Genomic DNA, 17,076 nt, shown 5'->3' with positions numbered 1-17,076 from the left:
GTTATAGAGCAGATGGCTTTGTGTCTCAGCGACACTAAAGGTAATATGTCTGTTGACACAGCGTTGGTTAATACATAGCCCTAAATTAGACGAGGCATCTATATGGGACACTCATTCTAACTATTAGGACCCCCGTTGCTTTCTTTTAACCACTATCCTCCCAATACAGCGGCCAGCAGGGTGATAGGTTTCTCCCTCATTGCTGCTGCAGGAGCTGGAGCCTGTCGCTTGGTAACCGCCCCTCCTTTCCAGCATCAGCACCACGACGGTGTGCGCGCGCTCTGCAGCATCTTCGAGTTGCCTGCACGTCCTGCGTGCCTTGTCATCACGCAGGGCAGGTTTCGGTTTGCAAACACGATATATTCCTTTCCCAGTGCCAGAGCTGTACCGAAGACCAGAGGAGGAGACGCGAGCAGCTGACAGAAGGGCGAGTTAAGAGAAGAATTACAAATAAACTTGGATTGATTTAAAGATGCTATCCCGGACATAGGTAGGCTATAGGCTATGTTGCTATGTTCATGTGACGTCTTGGGGGAGGCAGTGAGGTAAACGACCGGGATACACACACAAACAAAAAACACGGGCTGAACGGGATGCCCGCGTGACTGCAGGGAGGAAAGAGGAGGAGGAGGAGGAGGGGGGTGCGTGTGTGGACCACCGCAAAACCCCCAAGGTGGAGTTGTCAAAGATCGAAACCTGTGAGGAAAGAATAATTCCAACCTGACTGCTATTTTTGGTGCAGTTTGAAAATCGATGGAGGATATTTATTTCCTGTTCACGTCGAGGTAATTAGTCTTGCTTCCCAAACGAACCGATGTGATGTTGGGGCTTTGATCTCCACACCGTCTGTTTCTTTTCCGTGGCAGGATGAGGACCTAACATAAGGGACGCGCACATGTTCGGATGTTACTCCTCCTGATTGGACACACGGACTGACCGGCTCATGTCATCTCTGTTGGTGTTGAAACAACGAGGGATTAGCTGCTTTCTTTGGGATGCTTTAAAATTTGCGGCCTGCTCGGGTCTCCAGTTACCGCAATGCTACTGGCAAGAGGAGGGAGAAGTGGAAGGCAGGAGATGGAGAGGAGGGAGGGAGCAGCAAGAAGCAAATGAGTACAACAATGATGTAGGCCTATAGTTGCAAAAAACTAGGCCCATCTGTGTGATTGTATTTCAATCGGAGAATGGTACAGACTGTACTATATAGGTGATAGTGGCATGTGAAGTGCATGGGGTGAGAGAGACACTGTATTGAGTATCTTAGGATCATGGCTGAAACGTCAAATGAGGTGAGTACGGTGGCTGTAAGTGTGTAGTGGCTGCTCAATTCTCAACTTTCTGCTGACAAAGTTCTTGGACTCACTCACTGGACTATAGTGCGAACAATGGGGCATTGCGCAGAACTTATGGCACCAGCCAGCGGAGAGCTTGGTGCATAATTGTGACAGAGTGGAGTTCTAAAGCCAGCATTTATGTCTCTCCCTCATCTACTTGCCTGCACTTCTTTCCACGCCGCTCAAATTTGTTTTATGAACCCAGAGTAAGTGTGAAACCAGCCTCCTCCACATACAGCCTGACATGCCTTCGCCATCAGACTCCAGCAGCGTGGCTTCGGCCTCGGGGTCTCGAGGCTGGTCCGACAGCCGCAGGGGCATGTCGGGCCGGGGGCCTGGTGGAGCACGGCTACTCCTGTACCTAGGGCTGTGCCACCTAGGCCTGGGGGCCATGGTCCTGGCCTTCTCTTTCACCAGCATGGCCTTCACCTCCTCAGCCCGAGTGAGGCAATCCTGTCCATTCTGGGCTGGCTTCTTTGTAAGTGTAAATCTAATTGAAAACATACGGTATTAATTAAGAATATAACAGCAGAAGGGTTTTCTGATGTATGTGGTGTCTGTTTCCAGGTGGTGGCATCAGGGATAGTTGGAATAATCTCATGGAGGAGACCTCTGACACTGGTGGTATGTATGTTTCCCTCTGATAAAAGGAGCATTCAAATCTCTTAGCTTTAGGTGTAAAACCACGTGCCATGGAGCAATGCTAGATAACCAACGTGGGGCCCAGAAAACCCCAGGTGTGTCAACCTGGTTATGGTAATTTGATTAATTGCAAATTAGTCTAGCAATATGCATCAATAAAGTATGATATAAACTCAAGTGAAGGGTTGAGAACACGAGCTCGCCACAAGGTTCCTATAGTAGCCTTAAGGTGGGTCCTGCATGTTTAAGGGGTCCTGTTTGAACATGTTGTAAATTGTTTGTATATCTTTACATAAAATCAGTACTATTTTATTCTGAGCTTATGTTTAGCATATTCATGTATTAATTAAGTAAAACTCTTACGACCTAAATAACCAACCGTAAATGTGGGGGTGGTTGATCTGGCCATGACATTGGGGGGTAAAAAGTGTTTGTCTAAAAATCAATCCAGGTACTTCACTGATTAGTTCCTCCTCTCTAGCAAAAGATATGTTTATCAGTTAAATCACCTGGCATAGTCTTTGGTTGGAAAAATAAAACTCTGCACACTCTCGGCCTTCCATAGGACGAGTTTTTACACCTGTGCTCTGTGCTCCCCTGAAGGTGTCACTGTTCATGCTGCTCTCTGCAGTGTGTGTGATCCTCAGTCTGGCCGGCTCAATGCTCTCCTGTCAGAATGCACAGATGGTCAAGTCTATGCTCACCTGCCAGGTACACAACATTATGCAAGTGTTTTTTCTTATGTCTCATGCTGAAATGCCCTTCTAGTCAGATGCATGGGGAACGTGTCAGGAATAATTGTGAATATGTTTTTTTAGTGTTCAGTTCAGTGCTTAACACCAATCATCTGTGTATGGGAATGTGTGTAGGTGGAGGATGGTCTCTGTGTGTGTTGCGCGCCCACTCACTCCTGCTCCATCACAGAAGAGGAGACCCTGGTCCTCTCCCTGAATGCTGACTGTCACTCAGTCAGACATCAGCTAAAGGTAAGATGTATCTATATTTTATCGCAAGGGTAGGTTCACAATTTTTCAAGTCAAGTAATAGTCAGGTGCCCATATTACAATTGAAACAGGTTTTTCTTGCTGTAACCGTGCCTCATCATTCATACTCGGCATTAAAAGATCCCTATGCGCTTTTCAGCGTCATTGTTTTGTGCAAAAATGTACATTTATTTGGTGGTTACCGGGTTTTTAAATACAAAATCCCCTGTTTTTTTCATTTTTCAAGTCTGACTTTGTGTTTAGCTCAACACAAAGTCAGACTTGAAAAATTGTCATATAAATATGACATATTCCCACCAATAAAATGCTTTTCTGTTGTCAGATTTTGACTTTCTGAATGCATATTTCTCTAAAGGACCTTTTGTTCAGTGCATGCGGTCTCAGCATTCTCTCCACCATCATCTGTACTCTGTCCACTGTGACCTGCAGTATCCACATATTCTCTCTGGACCTCGTGCACCTGGTGAGTACAGACACAGCACATTTTACATTTGCCAGACTGGCTCTTTCCATGAATGACAGTACTCAGCAATAAACTACACAGCTGCGTATTTGACTTTGTACAAATGTTGTAGCTCATTACATCTATCGGTTGTATGATCTGGATGTGTTTCCCATTCTCCCTGCCTAGCTGGCCCCGCATCGCTCTCGTTCAGTCAACCCAGAATGCACCACTCCTCAGGACGCCTTCCTGACCAACATCATGGACTTTGAGGAGTTTGTCCCACCCATCCCTCCGCCCCCCTACTATCCTCCTGAGTACACCTGCAGCTCTGAAACAGATGCTCAGAGGTACCACACTTAATAAGTATTATTAAACATCACTTGTGTGCAGTATGTAATAGCCATGCCATACAGACACATTGGACAGAGTGTGCAAGAAAATGATTGTTTGATATTATTTTGTATTATCGTCCAGCATCACCTATAATGGCTCCATGGAGAGCCCTGTTCCTCTCTACCCCACTGACTGCCCCCCTCCTTATGAAGCTGTGATGGGACAAAGAGCTGCAAGCCAGGTAAGTGTGTGTGTGTGTGTGTGTGTGTGTGTGTGTGTGTGTGTGTGTGTGTGTATGTGTGTTATGTGTGATGTCCTATGCTGATGCTTGTCTATTTTGACTGTCAAGGCAACAGTGTTTGACCCCCACGGCACTGAGCTGTCTGGAGAGAGAGGGACTTCTACTGCCTTCAGTGGTGAAGGTGAGAAGCTGTTGAGTTTTAAAATATCAACAATCTGTAAGGAAATAGCATACATAGCGTAGCACAAATACTTTTAGCATGAATTAAAGTCAGTTATTACTTACAGTATTTTAAGGAGGTACTCAAAATAAAGCAATGCTTAAGCTGTGCTATGAGTTAAACTAAAAGCAAAATATGTCCCTCCATAATAAAGGATTACCTTTCTTTATTAGTGTCCATGGACAGTGGATCTCTGTTGATGTCAGAGATTGTGGACATCCCTAATGATTCCTCCCCCTCTGAGGACTCCTGCCTGATGGAAGTTGGGCTGAGGACCCAGGGGGAGAGGGGCAACAGGAACGTTGGTGAGGGGGGAGACGGAGGAGACAGCGGGGAGTACATTAGCTTTCGTGGTCCCGCGTCTCAGACACCAGAGAGTCCTCTGGCAGGGGGGCCGAGAGCCAGGCGCTTTCTCAGAGGAGAGAGGTCCAACTCCTGCTCTTCACCCAGCACAGCGACCTCCACATACAGGTGAGGACATACACATGCATACACAATTTAATAATGTAAGAGCTCTACAGGTGATGGTGCTCTCCTGTTTTGTCCTGCAGGTCTCCAGTATTGCGTCGCCAGGCCATGCTAGCTAGTAGCTGTTCCCAGCTGGAAGCAATAGGGAAATCCATCTCTTCGCAACCATCCACCATCCCAGAGTTTCGAGTTCGCCCCTCTACTCCCTTACGCCAAGGAGCTACCCCAACCACCTCTGCTCCTCCCATTTTATCCTCCTCAGCTGCCAGTGAGCAGAGTGGTACTCACGGTAATAGGCTACCCCTCCCGGGCCAACCATTGTACCTTCGACGAAGGGCTGGGAAGAGTGAGAAGGATGGAGAGAGTGTAAGAAGGGACAGTGAAGGGCTCCTACGTCTTGTGAGGTCACACAGTGAGCCAGGTCTTGGCTCCTCGACTGACACAGGTAAGTCAGACACCAAAAGGAGTACATCTCCTGCATTACTATTTCAATGTCCATAACCTGTCCTTAACCTGTATCTCCTCTTCTCTAGTTGACTTTGGCTCTGGAGGCAGCAAAGTATCCATAGACACAGGTAGGAGCGTATATCTACAAGGCTTTAAGATGTGATGTTCTGGTGGCTCAGTGGTCTAAAGCACAAACCTTCCTGGGTTTAAACCTGGCTTTGTTGCATGTCATCTCCTCCTCTCTTCCTTTCTGTCTCTTTCCACATTTGACTGTCCAATTAAAGGCAAGAGAGCTCCAAAAGAAAACACTTCTAAGTTGTTTTGATGAGATACAATTCAACATATTTGCACCTAATGGCGATCATTTATCAAACCCTCTTAGAAACTAGTGCATTCTGCAGATCTGTCCCCAAGTGCATGTGATCTATGAAACTCTTCCACAACATCTAATTTGCCAGTGATTTGATTAAAGATTGATAAATTAGATTCTGCTGTGGAAACAATAATGTGCCTCACCAGTTCCTCATTTACAGTATTATTTTCAAATGACATCCTGCTTTATGAATGCTGTGCTTCTTGTCCTATCAAAACGCTTGTCATGAAACATAGCAAAAGATCTGCAGTGGTTGCTGGACTTCGCTGTAGGACTTATACAATATGAACCTGCATCTTTAAGAGTTTAAGTTGCCTAATTCATACTTTATGGTAGATTTATAGTATTGACTGTCACATTTCAACACAAAAAATATGCTCCTATTCTTTCTTGCAGAGCATCTGACATTGATTCTAATAGTGTTTGATATTCTGGGCAGATATACAGTATATTTAAAAAACTACACATTTTCCAAGCAGAAATGTATCTTACAGCTGAGCTGAGATAGAATTGATTCAATTCGAGATCAGATGTAGCAAGTCTGGGCCTCCTGGCCATTTTCTGCTGTCTGCTGACACCCAGAGTGTTTGTGTATTCTGAGCTCTTGTGTATTATGTTGCCAGTCTAACGTCAGATAGGTAGTGATTTTCCTGTTAATTTCAGTTACCTTATCTTTTCCCTTATTTTATGTAGCTAAGGAGTTAGGTTTAGCATTTAGCATCTTTTTGGGTAGTTTATTCAGTATTGTGTTTTTATTTTTAGTCAGTCCTGGTTGTTTTTTTTTATTTTTATTTTGGACTTGACTCTACCTGAAGTTCAATTTAAGCTTCTGTAAAAGGATTAAAAAAAAATGTGCAAACTGACTTCTAAAATATTTCTCTTTTTTCTGACTCCATCTCTCATAGGTCCATCCTCTGAGGCATGTCTCTTGCCCCCCACCTCTTTGCCTCCTGCTGCAGCTCTGCCAAGGAAAGGGAGCATGAAATCAGCAGCCACTGGGTTGCAGGTCCCCTCCAAACTTCCCCCCACCTCACCACTGCATTTACCTAAAGACTGCCACCGTTCCCTAGGAGACCTTAAGGTTAGTCTGAAAGAAGTTGATACAGAATCAACAAACATCTAAAAATACAAAAGTTGACACTTAGTGTCTTAGCAAGGGCTGGACGATTGTCTTATTTTATCTTCCCCTTCATTTTTTACATCTCCTTCAGGTGACTCGGGGTCTGGTGGCTCGCTTCCTGCAGCGCTCCAAACGCAACCTATCACCCTCCTCCGAGCATGCTGGGAGCACAGGGCAGGGGCCTAAGAGAAGGAGTGAAGTTGAGGGCACTGCCACCAACCACATGCCCTTGGAACAAGTATGACACATCTGATTAACCTCATTTATTTCCTCCTATCTCCAGTTCACTACATCAGAATAATTCAGTGCTTCTGCGAGTAAAGCTATCTGCTTTTTGTCTAAATGTTTGCTCGACAAACTCATCTCCAGGTGTTGCTGACACCTTGGAACACCAGCCGAGGACACCCCAACCATCACTCCCACCATCCTCATCGCCGTGGACACCACCATTCCCACAGTGACAGTCGACACAACCGGAACCACGCTAGTCGGGTGCCAGAGGGGATCCACCTGCGCAGCTGTGGAGATTTAAGCTCCTCGTCCACTGCGTCACTACGCCGATTAGTGACACCTCATCCACCGCATGGGTCATCAGGAGCTCTTTACTCAGAGTCTGCACTGTGAGGAGGGCAGGAGGGTGAAGAAGGGATGGAGGAGAAAAATGGGATGCATATGAGTTGATAGGGTTGTAAGGAAGACGAGAGGAAATAAGGCAGGCTAATGAAATGGAGAGCGGGCAGTTTTAGTGGCGATATCTAGTTCTGAAAATGTGGAAGTCCCTCCTTTTCCTCTTTGTCACCTCCATTTTCTGAAGCCAACTGTGCAAATGGCCTTATTCAGTGGTGCTCTTTATCATTCTGAACATCAGCCCAGAGCTTACACTATTTCATCTGTAAAACGGTCACTAGATGCTTATTTCTGGGCAGTGTGGTCCCTGTTCTAACAGAATAAATCAGAGACAACCAACCAGAGCATCTTTTCTGCTGTATTCTCCGCTCCATCTCTCAGTACTGATCTGGAGACATATTTTTCCTCAAGACTGGAGAGAGAACTCAACTAGCATTCATGCTACAACAACCACTTACTCACATGTACGTTCAGTCTATTACATAACTATGGGTTGCAATATGCTTCTGGCCCTTTTGTACATTGCTATTCATCCACAGGATCACTCAGGTGAAGTGATCATGGAAACCCTTATTTTGTCTTCCATTGTTAAAAAAAAATGCATCTCAATAAACATAGTTCACTGAGGTTGCACATGAGGACACATGCTCTCATATGGAAAACCCTTAACTGAGTTGCTAATTTTGTCTTTTTCTTTTTGCAATTTAGATTCCCACTTTCTCCATGTTTTTCCACCTCCACATTGGCCTTCAAAAAAAAAGGCAGGCAGCATTTTTAACATTGACATTAATGCACGCCACAGACACATGCTCAGCCTTTGAAATGTATTCTCTGTGGGTGGCCCCTGGACACGGTGGTTTGATTTGCATATGTGCATGTTTTGCTACAGCCCCCCACATACAGCAGGAACCTTGTGAATTCAATCCTGACCGTCTGTGTAACTACGTAACATGTCCTCAAGAGTGTCTTTATCTGCATGTTTTGACAATGCTTCTTACTTTTTTTCTCTTGTACCCAAGGCCTATGATAGTAGCCATTTGAAATGTGCTTGTGTTAATAGATAGCTGAAGGCGATGGCCAGAGTCGAAGATGTGTGGCGCTCCCAAAGTTTTCTGCCAGATGGCTCTCAACATGCCTCTGCATCCTAATTTGATTATGATAGGGTTTGAAATGTTTCAAACCGTAACATAGGCAGGCATATCTGTGATCCTATGAGATAAAGAGGTGTAAATTGCACTGTGACTCTGATGATATTAAGAGTCTCTTGCAATAAATGTGCAGACAAATTTGTTACATAGTTGGCTTCCCACTATGTGTTGGCACAGTTCTCTTTGGACTTGCAGAGGTTGAGGATGGGTGGTAAATGGAAAAAAAGAGCCTTGGGCTGCTGACTGTGAACATATGATGGGTCTGGCAGCTCTGGCAGTGTTTCAATATTTGTGTCAGATTGGAGTTTTATTCTTTGAAAGGTCTTTTTGGTGTGCTCACTAAATGATGATATTGACATTTTGGATACACTCATATGTATGTACCTAATTTAAAAAATGTACACGCATACACACTTAGCCTGCACACAGGCCCACACTCCCTTATTAAGGCACTGAGATGTATTTCTACCTCCTGTCTTGCATAAAACATTATTTATTTGAACAAATGTATATCTGTATGGCAAGATTAACAGGATAGAGCATTGAAACCTGAATAATTAATGTATCTAAATATGACACCTATTTCAGATTTTAAATGCAGTGTCAATGGAAAAACTTTCAATGCAAGTTATGTATTTCAAAATATGAAATAAATGATAGACATCAAATAAAAATACCTTTGTTGGTGGTTTGTACATATAATGAAGGGCAAAATCCCAGACAGGAGTGTAAGGTTAATATTTGTTTAATTTTTTATCTCTGTTTTATGTATTTTTTTATAATTTCTACTCGTAAAACTATATTTACGTATATACTATGAACGTTTTTACTATGAGGAATGGAAGTAACAAAAATTGATACAACTGGAGGTGATGAAAATTCATATGAATTGAAAAATGTAGTGACTTTAAGGTATGTTTTCTCTCATTTGGTGGGTGTGTGAGAAATGTCGTGTGTATTAAAAATGCAGTGCGCTTGCGCAAACTACAGCGCCACAGTTGCAACTCATAAGAACTGTTCTACATCCATGGGTTGAGGGTTGAACGGGTTGAACCATAGATGTATTAATTAAGAGAACCCCTGGCTTCATAATCTCCCCACTCCACCTAAACCCCACCTCTTCTCAAATTATATTGGTCAGCCAGTGTGAAAGCCCATCCTGGTTCGATGCTACCAGCCAATCAAAACGCTAAATGTCAAATGGAGCCTTCCAAAATCCACGCCCACATGCACCACTCGTGATGGATGTTGGGACATTTAGTTCTACTGATTTGTATTTAAACGGACAGAAGCGAGACAGCAAACTACAATCTGCACATCCTGGTTTGAGGAGACGTTCACAGACTTCAGTTTGACAGCAAGACGAAGAACCAGAGGATAAACTATTTCGCCCTGTTATACTGAACAGTTTGGGATAAGAGGACAGTATCATTATGGTATGTAAAGGCATAGCTATGTATGAACTTTTTTTTATTCGGTAGCTATACTATAGCTAGCTTTGGTAACAGGCTGGATGCAGGATAACAATGCAAGTTAACGTCGCTATGCCAAGGTAATTACCGTTGGCTAATAATTGGTAAATTAATTCACGTGACCTAGCTAGCTAATCCTCGCTCTTGTTTACTGAGTCCAGTGGACTAAGAGACCATGGAGCTAGCTACGTTGGTAACGTTTGTTTTCCTCAACCGAAACAAATGTAACGTTATATGGTTTAGCGTTACTGCTAGCTATCTAGCTAATGTTGCAGTCCGACATGTTTGAGCTACGCTTGTTTACGGTTAGTCAGATATTTTGGACGGTTGGTTGAGAATGAGCCGTCACCTGAGCTTGATAATTAATGCCCCTAAAATAATCCGGACCATGTGGAAGGCCGTGTTCCCTCTTAAATTAGAACCCACACCTATTCTGCTGTGCATCTCGTCTTTCCAGGGAGACAGCAATTGCAATGGGACGCACAGCAACAAAAAAGCGTTGCTGTCAGATCCTCAGCTGTTTGAAGCCCAGTTTGATGAACTGGTGACGGAACTTTCAGAGAGGGACTTCGCCGACCCTGCGCTGGCTGATGCTCTGGCCAGGTTGAGAGAGGTATGTATCTCGTCTTGTCTTTTGCCGAGTTGCTTCTGGCAAGTGTTGAACTGCTATTGCATGTGGTTTCTTATCTGCATCTTTTTCTTGTAGGTATTGGTGTACAATTCCCCTGGAGGCAAGAGGAACCGAGGCCTGTCTGTGATTGGAACCCTGAGGGAGCTTCTCCCACCAGCGCAGCTCACACAGGACACAGTGCAGCGGGCTCTGTTGATTGGCTGGTGCATTGAGTTGGTAATGACCAATGTTGTGATATAGTAAAGGATAAGTCTGGCCATATTCCAAAAACAGTTCTCAAAACATCCCATTAAAAGGCCAAAAGCAGCATTGCCAATGTAGACTTTCCTAAAAACACATCAATTAGCCACACCTCTCCACTGGGTGACAAAGGTATTAATTATGTCAGGAACTGTAGTTTGTTTTAAATCAATCCCATATACACTATCCTGATGCTGTAAACTAAATACTTACTACTAGTGCACCAATTTTTTCCACCATTTGCTCCTAAAACTACAGTTCTTAGCTTTTTAAGGAAATTACTTTTTTTAACGTGTGTATGTATGTATGTATATATATATATAATCACACATTTTTTTATCTGTTCTAAATGTACTTTAAAAGGGATGTTTTTCAAGTTTTTAATACCCTTGTCAACATGGGAGCAGACAAAATGCTTGCTTTATGTAATTTATTATTACTGCAACAATTCAAAACAATGACAAATACTGTCTAGAATATTCTCCAGAATAACCTCAAAGCTACTGTATGCTAAAAAAATATGCTGAAGACATAATGTGGCAAACACAACGACAGATGGGCACATATGACCACATGACATATCTAGCGTGGCCTGCCTTTGGCGAGGGGGGAGGAGGGTTCACTGCATCAGCCGTTTGCTTGGCCAGCAGGTGGGATTTGAGACTCGACGTACTCTGGTGGTAACTCACTTCACATCAACAGGTCATGCAAATAACTTTAGTCTTGTCGAGAGAACCATCTGGAAGGGCTCTGAAAACTGAACATGCCATTCAAAAGACCATTTCCCTTATCTATTTCTGCTCAAGTAGGTTTGTTTCTGCTAGCCATCCACAACGTTACTGCTGCATTGCTTCCTGATTTCCCAAATTACGGAGCAGCCCGAGGTCCAATTCACAGAACGTGTGTGTTTAAAAAAAATTAGTGGCATTAACTCATTAGCGTGTTCATTTTGACAGCCCTACATCATAATTAATAAGTTTATTTTATGTTTTGTATTAAAGCGCCCATATTATGCTCATTTTCAGGTTCATAATTGTATTTTGAGGTTGTACCAGAATAGGTTTACATGGTTTAATTTTCAAAAAATACCATATTTTTGTTGTACTGCACATTGCTGCAGCTCCTCTTTTCACCCTGTGTGTTGAGCTCTCTGTTTTAGCTACAGAGTGAGACATCACACTTCTATCCCATCTTTGTTGGGAGTCGCATATGCGCAGTAGCTAGGTAAGGACTACTAGCTAGAAGCTAGCACTGCTAGCGGTTAGCCACCTCATTCTCAATGGCAAAACACTGCTACACAACTATAGAACTATTTACATGTCCCTCATCTGCAAGTATTCCACGCAAAGTTGTAAGTGCGCCCTCGTTTAGAAGAAGTCTCCTGGCTAATCCTGCCTTGTACTGATTGTATGGGTGTGGAAGCACCAGAGACACAAAATAACACCCCAAATCCCAGAAAAAGTGATTTTTTTTTTTTTTTTTAATAATATGGGCACTTTAATAATCTGAATTTGTAAAGTAACTACAAAACTAAAGTTATGAAGTAAATGTAGTGGAGTACAAAGTACAAGATTTCCGACTGAGACGTAGTGTTGTAGAAGTTTAACGTAGCATGAAGTGGAAGTACTCAAGTAAAGTACAAGTACCTCAAAATTGTACTTAAGTACAGTACTTAGGTAAATGTTACTTTTCACCACTGTAAATATATATTTGCTTCCCAACGTGTTGCTAAAACTTCAGCCCACAAGCACAGACTCAGACTAACTATAGTAATGACACTTTGCAAGGGTGTTACTTTCTCTCATCATTAAGTGTTACGACTGTGTCTATGTTGCTTGCAGCTTCAGGCATTTTTCCTGGTGGCAGATGATATTATGGATGGATCTGTGACCCGGAGAGGACAGCCCTGCTGGTACAAAAAGGTGGGACTTCATATAATCCAGAAAAAGAGACCCTAAAAGCCTTTTGTTGTTGTTGTGTAATAATTTCTTTTCCACTCTTAATAGCACACTCAGTGAACCCTGTCTGTCTGTTTTTAAGGATGGCATAGGTCTGGATGCAATCAATGATTCATTTCTCTTAGAAGGGTCAATCTACAGACTGCTTCGCAGACATTGCAGGGATCAGCCCTACTACGTTCGCCTACTGGAGCTATTTACTGAGGTACTATGCGTCCTGATTTAATTACACATGCACACACACATGCGCACATTAAAGGAACATGCCGACTTATTGGGACTTCAGCTTATTCACCGTATCCCCCAGAGTTAGATAAGTCCATACATACCCTTCTCATCTCCGTGCGTGTCGTAACTCTGTCCGACGGCCCCACCGGTAGCTTAGCCTAGCACGGATCCTGAAGGTAATCGGTTCCAACTAGCCTACTGCTCCGAATAAGTGACAAAATAACGCCAACAATTTCCTATTTACGTGTTGTGATTTGTATAGTCACAGCGTGTACAAATAACAAGGTCACATGAGACACAGCCATCTTCTAACCGTATACATACTGGGAACTATATTCTCAGAAAGGCGGAAGCATTGCTACTCTGCTCAGGGCTCTCAGGTGCTGCAATCATATCACTCCGCCCAAGTAGCAGAAGTTAGAAGATGGCTGTGTCTCATGTGACCTTGTTATTTGTACACGCTGTAACTATACAAATCGCAACATGTAAATAGGAAAATGTTGGTGTTATTTTGTCACTTATTCGTAGCAGTAGGCTAGTTGGAACCGATTACCTTCAGGATCCGTGCTAGGCTAAGCTACCGGTGGAGCCGTCTGAGTTACAACACGCACAGAGATGAGAAGGGTATGTACGGACTTATCTAACTCTGGGGGATACGGTGAATAAGCTAAAGTCCCAATAAGTCGGCATGTTCCTTTAATACAGGATTCATAGTCTATCTCTGTTTGTTTCAGGTAACTTTCCAAACCGAGCTCGGCCAAGCTCTGGACCTCATGACGGCTCCCCCTGGTCAGGTTGACCTCAACAGATTCACCATTGAGAGGTTGTGAAGATAAATCTGAAAAGTACATTTTACAAAGAGTGATGTTTTTATACCAAAGCAAATGGGTGTAATTTTTCTCTTCTTGTCTTTCAGATACAAAGCTATTGTGAAATACAAGACGGCCTTTTACTCTTTTTATCTCCCAGTGGCAGCTGCAATGTACATTGTGAGTGTGTTTATATTGTACACACATGACAGAAGGAAAGTAACAGAGTAATGTCAAACTCTTTCTTATAACTAGTTTACCTTGCTTTTGTAGGCAGGAATTGAGAGTGAAGTGGAACACAATAATGCCAAAAACATCTTACTGGAGATGGGAGAGTTCTTTCAAATACAGGTAATTACTTTTACACCCCCCCCCCCCCTCCCCCGCTTTCACGTCACCTATTGAATAATATGCTGCACGCTATACAGAGTTAATAACCACCCAATGTCTGTCATTTGCAGGATGACTACTTAGACTGTTATGGAGACCCTGCTGTGACAGGAAAGATTGGTACAGACATCCAGGATAACAAATGCAGCTGGCTGGTGGTGACTGCCCTGGAAACCATGACCCCTGAACAGCGAGCAGAGCTGGAGGTGGGGCAACCCTTTCAGTTTGATCATTTACAAATATGTACCAATATTATTTGGCTGCAAACTATGTATGCATGTATTTGTTGCTCACATACAGATTCAGTTTAAAAATGTATTTCAATATAATGGACTTTAAGTGTACTTAAATTTACTTTACTGTTTTTTTTTTTTTTCACTGTTTCGTCACAAAAACATCCAATAAAGTTCATGAATATTTAAACAGTAGTTAGTGCATGCAACAGATTAAATACAAAGCATGCTACAATTATATCTGTGCTGTACATTTGAATTTGAGCAATGACAGATTCTTTAATTTGAAGTGATCTTTTCAAAAAATTATATTATTACATTTTTATATACCACCATAAGTAACTGTGCTAATTGTACAAGGTAGTGAGCAAAAGTGGTAGCCTGGAGGCCAGCTGAACTTAGCCCCACCCACAACATTTGAGGTCGGAAGTTCCGTCTGGACATGATCCGTTGTGGAGCAACTATGCTCAAACCAGAGCTGTTCGGACCAATCAAATTGTCAGGGCGGGCTTTATACGATGATGGACAGATGATCAACAGTAACGTAATCAAACATGTCACCAAAGAGCGCTTGGGTTGAATTTGTTTACAACAAAGATGGCTGCCATCGCGTCTGTTATAGAAGATATTGACAGCGCGTTCATTTTAAAAGAGGAACAGAGAATTGCAATCACGTATGTATTCACATTGCCACACCCGTCCGCATGACACGGAAACTGCCGCCTCTGCCTTTGCTCTGTCGAAGCCTGCCTTTGACTTGCAGCTTCTGCAACGTCTGTTTCCGTTGCTCTGATTGGTTGTAGGTCTAGCCAATTGAGTGCAGAGGCATTTTCTTTCCTGGTTTGGTTGAAACACGCCCCACACAGCCCAATGGAACAATATCAGACTCCTATTCTGACTAGAATCTGAGTATGATGACGTCAGGCTACAAAAGTGGTGTTTTCAACAGAAAGAAATGCAGAGTGTGGCTGGGTTAGCACAGTTGGTAGAGCAGGCGCACATATACTGTATAGAGGTTTACTCCTCAACTCAGTGGCCGCGGGTTCGACTCCGACCTGCAGCCCTTTGCTGCATGTCATTCCCTCTCTCTCTCCCCTTTCATGTCTTCTCTGTCCTGTGAAAATAAAGGCCTAAAAATGCCCCCCCAAAAAAAGAGAGAAATGCAGAAATGTATCACTTTTTATAGATTTTTTTTTTTTTCTTCAATCAGTTAAAACATCACTCAACAATAAAGAAACCAGAAATGCTTTGTAGCAATAGAAACTTTATTTATTGTTATAATTTGTTAGAACAGTGAAACTATGTGTTTTGGGTATTATCCTTCGACTCCTTCATGTACATGTATGTGGTGTCCCCTGATTCTACTTTTTTAGACGTCCTACTAGAACTGCTACATTAGCATTAGTACAATAGCACAACATAATTTCATCTTCTCCTCAGGGATGTTACGGGCGCCACGATGATGCCTGTGTGGAAAAGGTCAAAGCACTGTACAACACCCTGCAAATGCCAACACTGTACCACAAATATGAGGAAGAGAGCTACAAGCGGCTACAGAAACTCATCGCTTGTCACGCTCAAAACCTTCCTCACTCAGTCTTCCTCAACTTCGCCGAGAAAATCTACAAGAGGATCAAGTGAGAGGGAAAGGTGGTCATAAACCATGTCAGGTGCATCATTGGGTTCCCTTTTGACTTTCAATCAACTCCTTTTATTTCTTCACTGCCAACAGCATGATCTGAACAGCACATGGAAATCAGTTTCTTAACTTGGTTTGTGGATGTTTGGTTGTGAATGTCATCAAACAGCCTGCCTCTTTTGCTCCATAATACCTATTTATTGAATCCAGTACATAATGTAGAGTGTCTTTAGTTTTTTCTCCCCGGAAGAATCCCATGGATAAAAGGACACTGAAATGAATCGCACATCGTCTAACTTTCATATTAGTCTGCCCTGAGGAGTGCACGGCAGGATGAAGATACAAGTAAGAACAGATAGTCACAGCAGTTATATTGTTGTAGGAATATATATAATGTATATTAAAAGTAAAGTATAAAGTCTGTACTGGCCTGAATGTTATTGCTTTTAATAAATAATGTATAAACAGCATTTTTTTGTCCCACCATTCATCCATGTCCGTGTGTTGGCTGTAGAGCAGAAACGATTTGTACAGTATATATATATATATATATATACTCTTGATAATCGTTTCAGTCATTTCTCAAGCAAAAATGACTACATTTCTGTTTCTAGCTTTTCAAATGTGAGGACTTGATGCTTTTTTGTCATATATGATAGATAGTACATTGAATAATTGGGCTCTGGGTAAACATAATGGGCATTTTTTTTTTTTTTTTTTTCTTACAATTTTGTGACAGATTATATAGGATTAAACTATATATAGATTAAATTAATTATCAAGAATGTAGTTGACAGATCAATGTATAATAATCATGCTAGAGGCAGTATAGTTGGCGGTTTGTGAGGTTTGTATGTTAGTTAATGGGTCAAAGACGAATAAGGATTTAAAATTTGAAAACGAAAGTGTCAAAGAAAATGCCAATTTAAGCACTTTCAGAGTGTTCTATATACATCTCAACAACAGGAATTAAATTTAGAAATGCAATTTAATTTTTTTGATGAATCATATGATTTATTCCATGAAAAATGTTCTTCCTGGGTAACGGGAATGGATTTAAAAATTATTTCAATG

At 42.4% G+C, this 17,076-nt stretch overlaps 2 protein-coding genes across 3 annotated transcripts; both read left to right on the top strand.

Moving 5' to 3' along the window:
* The first annotated feature begins 286 nt into the window (after positions 1 to 286).
* fam189b (family with sequence similarity 189 member B) lies at positions 287 to 9,076 on the top strand. Its single transcript, XM_031299342.2, has 14 exons — positions 287 to 1,812; positions 1,902 to 1,958; positions 2,580 to 2,687; positions 2,846 to 2,962; positions 3,336 to 3,443; positions 3,612 to 3,772; positions 3,900 to 3,999; positions 4,108 to 4,180; positions 4,393 to 4,690; positions 4,771 to 5,132; positions 5,221 to 5,262; positions 6,413 to 6,588; positions 6,719 to 6,865; positions 6,997 to 9,076. The coding sequence occupies exons 1-14, from the start codon at positions 1,579 to 1,581 to the stop codon at positions 7,249 to 7,251; spliced, it is 2,238 nt and encodes a 745-aa protein (XP_031155202.1). The 5' UTR covers positions 287 to 1,578; the 3' UTR covers positions 7,252 to 9,076.
* A 500-nt stretch (positions 9,077 to 9,576) lies between these two features.
* fdps (farnesyl diphosphate synthase (farnesyl pyrophosphate synthetase, dimethylallyltranstransferase, geranyltranstransferase)) lies at positions 9,577 to 16,470 on the top strand. Of its 2 annotated transcripts, XM_031299346.2 has the most exons (10): positions 9,577 to 9,838; positions 10,332 to 10,487; positions 10,581 to 10,721; positions 12,587 to 12,667; positions 12,786 to 12,908; positions 13,666 to 13,754; positions 13,848 to 13,920; positions 14,014 to 14,091; positions 14,202 to 14,336; positions 15,804 to 16,470. In XM_031299346.2, exons 1-10 carry the CDS (start codon positions 9,836 to 9,838, stop codon positions 16,002 to 16,004), a joined length of 1,080 nt encoding a protein of 359 aa, XP_031155206.1. In that variant the 5' UTR covers positions 9,577 to 9,835; the 3' UTR covers positions 16,005 to 16,470. The 2 variants fall into 2 exon arrangements, with proteins under 2 accessions (XP_031155206.1, XP_031155205.1); XM_031299345.2 differs by lacking the exon at positions 9,577 to 9,838 and having other exon boundaries at positions 10,011 to 10,487.
* Positions 16,471 to 17,076: the final 606 nt, after the last annotated feature.

This window comes from Sander lucioperca, chromosome 10 (genome assembly GCF_008315115.2).
Source record: "Sander lucioperca isolate FBNREF2018 chromosome 10, SLUC_FBN_1.2, whole genome shotgun sequence".
Lineage (NCBI taxonomy): Eukaryota > Metazoa > Chordata > Actinopteri > Perciformes > Percidae > Sander > Sander lucioperca.
Note: the sequence above shows the minus strand (reverse complement) of the source record. Positions and strands in the feature narration are given on the sequence as shown.